This window comes from Gopherus evgoodei, unplaced genomic scaffold, assembly GCF_007399415.2.
Source record: "Gopherus evgoodei ecotype Sinaloan lineage unplaced genomic scaffold, rGopEvg1_v1.p scaffold_169_arrow_ctg1, whole genome shotgun sequence".
NCBI lineage: Eukaryota > Metazoa > Chordata > Testudines > Testudinidae > Gopherus > Gopherus evgoodei.
The window spans coordinates 68,007-78,106 of record NW_022059832.1 but is presented as its reverse complement, the minus strand read 5'-3'; the positions used below and the strand labels follow the sequence as shown (position 1 = coordinate 78,106).

General features: G+C 62.2%; 1 protein-coding gene across 3 annotated transcripts; it reads left to right on the top strand.

Annotated features, from left to right (window-relative positions):
- Positions 1-3,334: 3,334 nt before the first annotated feature.
- Positions 3,335-10,000, top strand: OXA1L (OXA1L mitochondrial inner membrane protein). 3 transcript variants are annotated; one of them, XM_030542881.1, is made up of 10 exons: positions 3,470-3,571; positions 3,906-4,013; positions 4,788-4,980; positions 7,324-7,467; positions 7,814-7,899; positions 8,707-8,871; positions 9,120-9,224; positions 9,378-9,492; positions 9,566-9,646; positions 9,800-10,000. In XM_030542881.1, exons 1-10 carry the CDS (start codon positions 3,485-3,487, stop codon positions 9,907-9,909), a joined length of 1,194 nt encoding a protein of 397 aa, XP_030398741.1. In that variant the 5' UTR covers positions 3,470-3,484; the 3' UTR covers positions 9,910-10,000. The 3 variants fall into 3 exon arrangements, with proteins under 3 accessions (XP_030398742.1, XP_030398741.1, XP_030398740.1); XM_030542880.1 differs by having other exon boundaries at positions 9,330-9,492; XM_030542882.1 differs by lacking the exon at positions 3,906-4,013 and having other exon boundaries at positions 3,335-3,571; positions 9,330-9,492.
- The last annotated feature ends 100 nt before the right edge of the window (positions 10,001-10,100 follow it).

Here is a 10,100-nt window from a genome sequence, read left to right as displayed (position 1 = left end):
GGCAGAGTTCAGAGGGGGCTGGGAGCCAGCACTCCCGGGTTCTCTCCCTGGCTCTGGGAGAGGAGTGGGGTTTAGTGGTTAGAGCAGGGGGGCTGGGAGCCAGGACTCCTGGGTTCTATCCTGGCTGTGGGGGGAGGGGGACTAGTGGTTAGAGCAGAGATGTCTGGGGAGCCAGGGCTCCTGGGTTCTCTTTCTGGCTCTGGGAGGGGAGTTGGTTCTAGTGGTTAGAGTTGGCAGGGCTGGGGAGTCAGGACTCCTGGGTTCTCTCCCTGGCTCTGCTAGGGGGGTGGGGGTCTAGCGGTTACAGCAAGGAGCTGGAAGCCAGGACTCCTCCTGGGTTCATGTGCAGTTGGAAAAGGAAGAGCAGGTCCTGTTATGGAGCCAGAACTCCAGCTTCTGCTGTCCCCTTATGGCTTTTACTCACCAGTGCCCCCAGTCTAATAGAAAATCCCTGTTAACCAAACTGCAGCCCCCCAAGGGGCCCCTGCTGAGCCCCTGTCCCTTCAGTGGGGTAATTCACTTCTCTGCTCACTGCACACCCCACTGCAGAGAACAGAAACAGCTTGTCAGGGGCAGGGCAGGGTCTGAGCCTGGAAGCCGGGACTCCTGGGTTCTCTCTCTGGCTCTGGGAGGGGAGTGGGGTCTGGTGGTTAGAGGAGCTGGAGTCCTGTGGTCTCTCCCCGGCTTTGGGAAGGGAACATAAGAAGGGCCAGATTGGGTCAGACCAAAGGTCCATCTAGCCCAGTGTCCTGTCTTCCAACAGCAGCCAACGCCCGGTGCCCCAGAGGCAATGAACAGAACAGGCCATCAGGGAGTGATCCATTCTCTGTCGTCCATTCCCAGGATGTGCCGCCAGAGGTTAGGGGCCCTCTAAAGCAGTGGGCTCATCACTTGGCCAATAGCCATCGCTGGACCCAGCCTCCAGGAACGTAGGTCATTGTGTGTCAAAAGCTTTTTGGTCTCACACAATCCTGTGGCAGTGAGTTCCACAGGTTAACTCTGAGGCGGCGGAAGAAACACTTCTCTAGGTTTGTTTGACAGCTGATACCAGTTCATTTCATCAGGTGACCCCTAATCCTTGTGTTGTATGAAGGGGCAAATAACACAATCGTAGTTACTGTCTCCACAGCAGCCCTCTGCCGTATCCAGCCTTCATTCGTCACTGATCCCGGCTGGGCCGTCCAAGGCTTTACTGTCTGTCCGTGGACAGAGGCTGCTCCAGGGCCAGCAGCGTTTTATTCCGGTAAGCAGAGTCAGGAGGAGCGCTACCCTGACATCTGGTGGTGAATTGTAGGGAATGTGGAAAGAATTCCAAGAATTTCAAAGAATGGGGAAAGATTTGCATTGGCATCCACCCCCCACTTAGCATAAGCCCACAGCAGACTGGGATGGTTATTTTAACAGCTTTGGGATCCCCAATTTCTTTGTTATTGGGGCAGGAAAAAAAAGTTTGTCACCCTGATTGTGTGAATGGGGAGCTATGGGACTGCTTTGTGACAGAGATGACTCAACCTCATTTGGGTGGTACTTGCTAAACATGGGACATGGGTTCCAATTCCCTGTGAATGGAGAGAGGTTGGGGCCTGGTGTGTGTGCTTGATAGGATGGGCCCCATGTTCTCTCCACTGTTAAAAAGCAGAGCTAATTTTGATTCCATTAGGAGACCATCTAGAAACTGCTGGGCTGAATTCCTGTTGGGCCAATGGTGCCCCAACACCAGAGCTCCCCTACTAAGAGCTGAAATCACTGAAGAGGCTGGGCTGAGCTGAGCTGAGATCACAGAGTGCTGTGTTAACCTGTGGGGGAGCCTGGAGACCTATTGTTAAGCGGCTGGCAGAGCGGAGCGGAGCGGTTTGCAGCGTGTTGGAGCAGCCCGTGGAGCAGTGAGCGGAGTGGAGCAGTTTGCAGGGACAGCTGGAGGAGCGGCACAGCTGGTGTGGTGGAGCTGGTCATGGTGAAGGCTGCAGCAGAACTCCACGGAGAGGTGGAGCAGTTGGCCCTGGCCCATGTAAGGTGCCCCTGAACACCCTGTGTGGACTCCCCCCCAACTTTCCACCCAGGTTAGGGGGGGTAAAACTCTGCAGATAAACTCTCAAATTCTGAGGTGGCACTGACCAGAGACTTTTGGGTTGTTGGACTTTGGGGTGATTGGACTTAAGACCCTAAAGGGGAAAGGACATTGCCAGACGTACCTGGGAGTGAGTTTTGTTTATGGTTTGTGTTATAATCCTGTTTGTAGTGTTTCTCCAGTGGAATGCCACATTGTTTCCTTCCTTTATTAAAGGGTTTTGCTACACTCAGACTCCGTGCTTGTGAGAGGGGAAGTATTGCCTCCTAGAGGCGCCCAGGGGGGTGTGGTATGTGAGTGTCCCAGGTCATTGGGTGGGGGCTCGAGCCGGTTATGCATTGTGTTACTGAAACGGAACCCCTGGATACTGCACCCGGCCCTTGTTGCTGCCAACTCAGAGGGGCAGAAGGGTTACATTCCTAAAGCCCCACCACCCTCACCCCAGACAGGAGACTCTGTAATTAGCTGGTTTCACTTCCCCATTCGCTGCAGGCCCATTGGGGCGAATCACAAAAACAAGTGGGGGCCGGTCCTGCGCCAGGACTCCTGGGTTCAGCTGCAGGTGTTAAAGGGAGACCAGGTCCGTCCTCAGCCTCTGCTGCCCCCTTGTGGCCAGTTCTCACCAGTGCCCCCCAGTCTAAAATAAAGCCCAGCCCGGAGCCCGGACTCCTGGGTTCTCGCCCTTGCTCTGCGCTGGGGCGGGGACTAGTGCCTGGGCGGGAGCCTGGGGGCAGGATGTGTCTCCCGCTGCCCCATGCGGACAATGTGCAGCCGCTGGGGGCGGGGACTGGCCGTGGGGGAGGGGCTGGTGGGGGATGAGCCGCGGGGCTGGTCCCTTTAAGACGTTTCCAGTATGAGTCAGAGGTCAATGTTCTGTGCCACATCCAACATGGCTGCCTCCAGGGCGGCCTCAGACCTGTGGCAGACGTGGGGGACTTGCCCTCACCTAAAATGGCCCCAAGAGTCCTTTGCCAAAATTAAATATGGCTCCCTCCATGCACTCAAACGGGCCTCTGCGCATGCCATACCACACTCAAAATGGCCGCCACACCTGCCCATAGCCACACTTTGCCACATTCACTATGGCTGCTAGCGGACATCCGGTCAATGGTGACGTTGCCCTTTCTTGATATGGCCGCCTTTGGTAACAGATCATGTGACCATGCCTTCAGCCAAAGTGGCCGCCTTCCAAAGACGCACGCGCGCCAGCCCTGGCTCCTCGTGGTTGCCTCCTCTGCCCTCATTCAATATGTCTGACCCTGCGTATTGCCCGTTCCCAAGATGGCGCCTGACTGGCAACATACGGCGCGTGCCCATAAAAAACATGGCTGCGCGCGCTTCGGCGGAACTTGCGTGGAGGGCGGGCGCGCGGCGCTGGGTCTCTGCGCAGCCGGAGGCGGTGCCTTCCCCGCAAACATGGCGGCGAGCGCGGCGGCGAGACGGGGCTGGCGCCGGCTGGGACCCCCGGAGCTCGCCCCGCTCCTCAGGGGGCTCCACACGCAGGTGGGGTCCGGGGTCACCCTGTGACGTCACAGCGGTCATGACCCTAGGGAAGCGGGGTGGGGGGGGACCCCGGTGGTCACGTGGTCTGGATCGCGGTGCCCTAGCGGTCAAGGGTCACTGAGGTAGGAGGCCCACGAGGGGTGCGCGGGCATGACCCCGCTGGTGACGTCACGGGGGGCAGAAAGACACGCCCCCTTGGGGCTGAGCCGGCGGTCACCCTGGGGTCAAAGGTCTCTGCACGCCGGGGTCGTGACCCCCTCGGGGTCGGGAGGTGACCGGGGAGCCCCGCCCCTTGGCCTGATGAGGTCAAAGGTCACCGATCCTCTCCCCCCAGATCCGCAGGGGCCCGGCCCCCCCCGCCTGGCTCCATGGAAACGCCCCGCGTGGCGCCCCCCTGCGCCCCCGCCTGCCGCCGGCCCGGAGCCAGAGCAGCGCGGCCCAGGTGAGGGGGGGCACTGAGGGCTGCAGGTCGGGAGTGAGGGGCACCGGCAGGGCTGGGCTAGCAGGGGGCTGCGGGTCGGGAGTGAGGGGCACCGGCAGGGCTGGGCTAGCAGGGGGCTGCGGGTCGGGAGTGAGGGGCACCGGCAGGGCTGGGCTAGCAGGGGGCTGCGGGTCGGGAGTGAGGGGCACCGGCAGGGCTGGGCTAGCAGGGGCTGCGGGTCGGGAGTGAGGGGCACCGGCAGGGCTGGGCTGGCAGGGGCTGCGGGTCGGGAGTGAGGGGCACCGGCAGGGCTGGGCTAGCAGGGGCTGCGGGTCGGGAGTGAGGGGCACCGGCAGGGCTGGGGGGGCAGGGGCTGCGGGTCGGGAGTGAGGGGCACCGGCAGGGTGTGGGGGCAGGGCTGGGGCAGGAGTGAGGGGCACCGGCAGGGCTGGGGGGCAGGGCTGGGGCAGGAGTGAGGGGCACCGGCAGGGCTGGGGTAGCAGGGGCTGCGGGTCGGGAGTGAGGGGCACTGGCAGGGCTGTGGGGCAGGGCTGGGCTCCAGGGGCTGCAGGTCGGGAGTGAGGGGCACCAGCAGGGCTGTGGGGCAGGGCTGGGGCGGGAGTGAGGGGCACCGGCAGGGCTGGGGGGGCAGGGGCTGCGGGTCGGGAGTGAGGGGCACCGGCAGGGCTGGGGGAGCAGGGGCTGCAGGTCAGGAGTGAGGGGCACCGGCAGGGCCGGGCCTGCGCTGCGGGTGGGGAGTGAGGGTGCCGCTATCTCATTGTCTCCTCTCCCCAGGTGCTGCCCCCTGCGGCTGCCTCGGCCCCAGACCTGGGGGGCGCAGTGACCGGGGGGGAGCTGGCGGAGGTGCCAGAGCTGGGACTGGCGGAGCTGGGACTCGGCTCCTACACGCCCGTGGGGCTGATCCAGAACCTGCTGGAGTTCCTGCACACCGACCTGGGGCTGCCCTGGTGGGGCGCCATCGTGGCCGGTGAGGGGCATGCTGGGATAGTGCGGCATTGGGCGAGAGAGCTACCCACAATGCACTGGGGGTAATGCTTTGCCCCGCCTCTCCCCCAAGTACCAGGACTCATAGACTCTAGGACTAGAAGGGACCTCGAGAGGTCATCGAGTCCAGTCCCCTGCCCTCATGGCAGGACCAAATACTGTCTAGACCATCCCTGATAGACATTTATCTAACCTACTCTTAAATATCTCCAGAGATGGAGATTCCACAACTTCCCTAGGCAATCTATTCCAGTGTTTAACTACCCTGACAGTTAGGAACTTTTTCCTAATGTCCAACCTAAATCTCCCTTGCTGCAGTTTAAGCCCATTGCTTCTTGTTCTATCATTGGAGGCTAAGGTGAACAAGTTTTCTCCCTCCTCCTGATGACACCCTTTTAGATACCTGAAAAAGGACAGCCTGTGCAATGCATTGTGGGTAACGCTATCTCCCCCCCAGACCTATGGGAGGCCTGCTCAGGTTGTCACAGGTGATCCTCGCCGCCTGGTGCATTGTGGGTAACGGTCTCTCCCCACGCACGGCAGCGGCGTGCTGCCCAGTGCAGTGTGGGTAACACTCTTTCCCCGGGCACGGTGGTGGCACACTGCCCAGTGCATTGTGGGTAACGCTCTCTACCCAGCAATGGTGGCAGCGCTCTGCCCAGTGCATTGTAGGTTACGCTCTCTCCCAGGTGCATTGTGGGTGACGCGCTGCCCGATGCATTGTGGGCAACGCTCTCTCCCTGGTGCATTGTGGGTGACGCTCTCTCCTCAGGCACGGTGGCAGCACGCTGCATTGTGGATAAGGTTCCTTCCCCACTCAGAACTTTACAGTACAGATGTGGGGACCTACATGAACACCTCTAAGCTTAACTACCAGCTTAGATCTGGTCTTGCTGCCACCACTCTCAAATACTAGCTCCCTTTTCTGGATAGTCTTGAGAGACTTCTTCATCAAGTCCCTGGTGAACACCGATCCAACCCCTTGGATCTTAACACAAGGAGAATCTAACCATCCCCTCTCCTTTCCCCCACCAATTCCTGGTGAGTCCATATCCAATCCCCTTGGATCTTAAAACAAGGAAAAATCAATCAGGTTCTTAAAAAGAAAACTTTTAATTACAGAAAGAAAGGTAAAAATCATCTCTGTAAAATCAGGGTGGAAAATACCTTTACAGGGTAATCAGATTCCAGGAACCCCTCTAGCCTTAGGTTCACTGTTACAGCAGAGGTAAATCTGCTTAGCAAAAAAGAACATTTAGGAGTTGAGAAAACAAAAATAAACCTAACCTGTCCTGTCTGGCTGTTACTTACAAGTTTGAAATAGAGAGACTGGTTCAGAGAGGTTTGGAGAGCCTGGATTGGTGTCTAGTCCCTCTTAGTCCCAAGAGCGAACAACCCCAAAAACAAAGAGCAAAAACACAAGCCTTCCCCCCACCAAGATTTGAAAGTCTCTTGTCCCCTTATTGGTCCTTTGGGTCAGGTGTCAGCCAGGTGACCTGAGCTTCTTAACCTTTTACAGGTGAAAGGATTTTGGTGTCTCTGGCCATGGGGGATTTTATAGTGTTGTACACAGGAGGCCTGTTCCCTTCCCTCTCTCTCCCCGAGCAGGGTGGCAGCACACTGCCTGGTGCATTGTGGGTAACATGATGCCCGGTGCATTGTGGGTGACACTCTCTCCCCAGGCACGGCAGTGGCACACTGCCTGGTGCATTGTGGGTAACACTCTCTCCCCAGGCACAGGGGCGGCGCACTGCCCGGTGCATTGCGGGTAACGCTCTCTCCCTAGGCACGGTGCCGGCATGCTGTCTGGTGCATTGTGGGTAACATTCTCTCCCCAGGCACAGCGACGGCGCACTGTCTGGTGCATTGTGGGTAACGTTCTCTCCCCAGGCACAGCGGCAGCGCAGTGCCCGGTGCATTGTGGGTAACATTCTCTCCCCAGGCACAGCGGCGGCGCACTGCCCAGTGCATTGTGGGTAACATTCTCTCCCCAGGCACAGCGGCGGCGCACTGCCTGGTGCATTGTGGGTAACACTCTCTCCCCAGGCACAGGGGCGGCGCACTGCCCGGTGCATTGTGGGTAACGCTCTCTCCCTAGGCACGGTGCCGGCATGCTGTCTGGTGCATTGTGGGTAACGTTCTCTCCCCAGGCACAGCGGCGGCGCACTGCCCGGTGCATTGTGGGTAACATTCTCTCCCCAGGCACAGCGGCGGCGCACTGCCTGGTGCATTGTGGGTAACACAGTGCCCAGTGCATTGTGGGTAATGCTCTCGGCATGGTGGCGGCGCACTGCCTGGTGCATTGTGGGTAACGCTCTCTCCCCAGGCACGGTGGCGGCGCGCTGTCTGGTGTTCCCGCTCATCGTGAAGGGGCAGCGGGAGGCCGCCAAGCTGAACAACCACCTGCCCGAGATCACCCGGCTCACGCAGTGCATGCAGGACGCCAAGCGCTCCGGCAACCAGTTTAAATGTGAGGGCGGGGGGCGGAGCCCAGGAACCTGGGCTGGGTGGGGACAAAAGGGAGGTGGAGACAAGGGATGTGGGTAGAATCTTGGCAGGAGGCGGGTGAGGTCAGCAATAGGGGGAGGAGCCTGAGGGTTGAAGGGTGGGGTCTGGAGCCAGGGGCGGGGCTTGGGAGCCAGGAAGGTGATGCCTGGGGTCAAGGGGAGAAGCATAAGGACCTCAGAGATAGTGCAGACATTGGGAGGGGAGGAGCCTGGGGGCTGGCTGGGCGGAGCCTGGAGGCTTTAGGGGAGGGGCTTTCTGGAGGGCGGGGAGATCAGAGCCCAGCCCCTAACTCCCCCTTCCCCACCCAGTCTCCAAGTCGTACTCAGAACTGAGTCTGTACCAGAAGGCCCATGACGTCAACCCCATGCGGGGGTTCCTGGTGCCACTGGTCCAGGTAAGGCTCCGCCCCTACCCAAGGCCCCGCCCTCAGCCCTACCCCTCACTCCCACCCCGCAGCCCCCTGCTAGCCCAGCTCTGCCTCCCTCAGCCCTGCCAGTGCCCCTCACTCCCGACCCGCAGCCCCCTCCTAGCCCAGCCCTGCCAGTGCCCCTCACTCCCGACCCGCAGCCCCCTCCTAGCCCAGCCCTGCCGGTGCCCCTCACTCCCGACCCGCAGCCCCCTCCTAGCCCAGCCCTGCCGGTGCCCCTCACTCCCGACCTGCAGCCCCTGCCAGCCCAGCTCTGCCTCCCTCAGCCCTGCCAGTGCCCCTCACTCCCGACCCGCAGCCCCCTGCTAGCCCAGCCCTGCCGGTGCCCCTCACTCCCGACCCGCAGCCCCCTGCTAGCCCAGCCCTGCCGGTGCCCCTCACTCCCGACCCGCAGCCCCCTGCTAGCCCAGCCCTGCCGGTGCCCCTCACTCCCGACCCGCAGCCCCCTGCTAGCCCAGCCCTGCCGGTGCCCCTCACTCCCGACCCGCAGCCCCCTGCTAGCCCAGCCCTGCCATGCCCCTCACTCCCGACCCGCAGCCCCCGCTAGCCCAGCCCTCCCCCCCCCACCCCAGCCCTGCCAGTGCCTCTCACTCCTGACCTGCAGCCCCGGCTACCCCAGCCCTTCCCCCCCCCAGCCCTGCCACTGCCCCTCACTCCCAACCTACAGCCCCTGCTAGCCCAGTCCTGCCCCCCAGCCCTGCCGGTGTCCCTCACTCCTGACCCGCAGCCCCCATCTCCCCATGGCTCTGACCCCCGTCTCTGCCCCTGCTCCAGGCCCCCATCTTTATCTCGTTTTTCATCGCCCTGCGGGAGATGGCTGCCCTGCCCGTGCCCAGCATGCAGAGCGGCGGCCTGGCGTGGTTCGTGGATCTGACGGTAGCCGACCCCCTCTACGTCCTGCCCCTCGTCGTCACCGGCACCATGTGGCTTATCCTGGAGGTGAGCCCGGAGCACTGAGGGGCGGGTGATACTGTAGGACCTACACTAACCAAGGGAGCTAGGGGCTGGCTGTAAACGCGCTGGGGCCGGACTGTGCTCATTACGCTGTAGCACCCCCTGCTGCCCGGGAGAGGTCAGTGGGGCTCCTGTAAACCCACTGGGAAGCAGGGGGGTGAAGGGTGGGGCTCTGCTTTAACATCAGCGCCTGGCTCTAACCCTGCTCCTCTGTGTGTGTCTCCCCGCCCCAGCTGGGGGCAGAGTCCGGGGTGGACAACCCCAACCTGAAAGTTATGAAGACAGTTTTCCGGGTGATGCCACTCGTGATCCTGCCGCTGACCATCAGCTTCCCCACGGTAAGAACCGGCAGGGGGGAGAATGGGGGGTGGGGGGAAGCCTTGGGGGGGCCTGGCCCCGATCTCCCCCCCGGAACGTCCCTGACGCTGCCCCATCTCCCCCAGGCTGTCTTCACCTACTGGCTGACGTCCAACCTGTTCTCCCTGGCGCAGGTCGGGCTCCTGCGGGTCCCGGCCGTCCGCGCCCGGCTCCGCATCCCCAGCCGCGTCCAACACGACCCCGCCCTGCTGCCCCCACGCCAGGGCTTTGTCCAGAGCCTGCGGGCCGGTGAGTGACCCGGGGGGGACGGGGGGGGGCTCGGCGCAGGCAGGGGGCTAACCCATCCCCCCATCCCCCACAGGCTGGAAGGATGCCCAGCTGGCCCAGCAGCTGCAGGAGCGTGAGCGGCGGGTCAAGAACCACCTGGCCCTGGCCGCAAAAGGTCTGTGACCTCCCTCCCCCCCCCACCAACCCCCAGGGCTGGGGGACCCCCCTGTGCACTTGGCTCGAATTCGGCTCCCCTTGGCCTGGGCCACTGCCCCACAGGGGTGCCCCCCCCAGCCCATCTCACCCCTTGCCCCATCTCTCCCCCCAGGACCCCTGCGCCAGACCTTCTCCCACAACCCCTTGCAGCAGGAGGGCGGGGCTGGCGGCCCTGGCTCCAGCCCCCGCCCGAAGAGGCCCTGGCAGGACACGCTGGGCTGAGACCCAGGACCCCGGAACCGCCAGCAGGGGGCGCCCAAGGCCCCCCCCACCCCCAGACTCTGCTCAGGGTGGTGTGTCTGAGCCAATAAAGGACCCGTCACCCACCCGCCGGTGCCATTGGACTCTGTGTGTGGGTTGGGCTGGAGACCCCTCTACTGGGGGGGGGACTGAGGGGCTCCGTGCCAGGGAGG

Excerpts from the sequence above, each read along its gene's own strand:
- OXA1L (XM_030542882.1), top strand. The coding sequence starts at position 3,350 with ATGGCGCCTGACTGGCAACATACGGCGCGTGCCCATAAAAAACATGGC. Across the intron at positions 9,225-9,329 it reads TGACCATCAGCTTCCCCACG|GCTGTCTTCACCTACTGGCT; the intron begins GTAAGAACCGGC and ends CATCTCCCCCAG. Across the intron at positions 9,647-9,799 it reads CCTGGCCCTGGCCGCAAAAG|GACCCCTGCGCCAGACCTTC; the intron begins GTCTGTGACCTC and ends CTCTCCCCCCAG.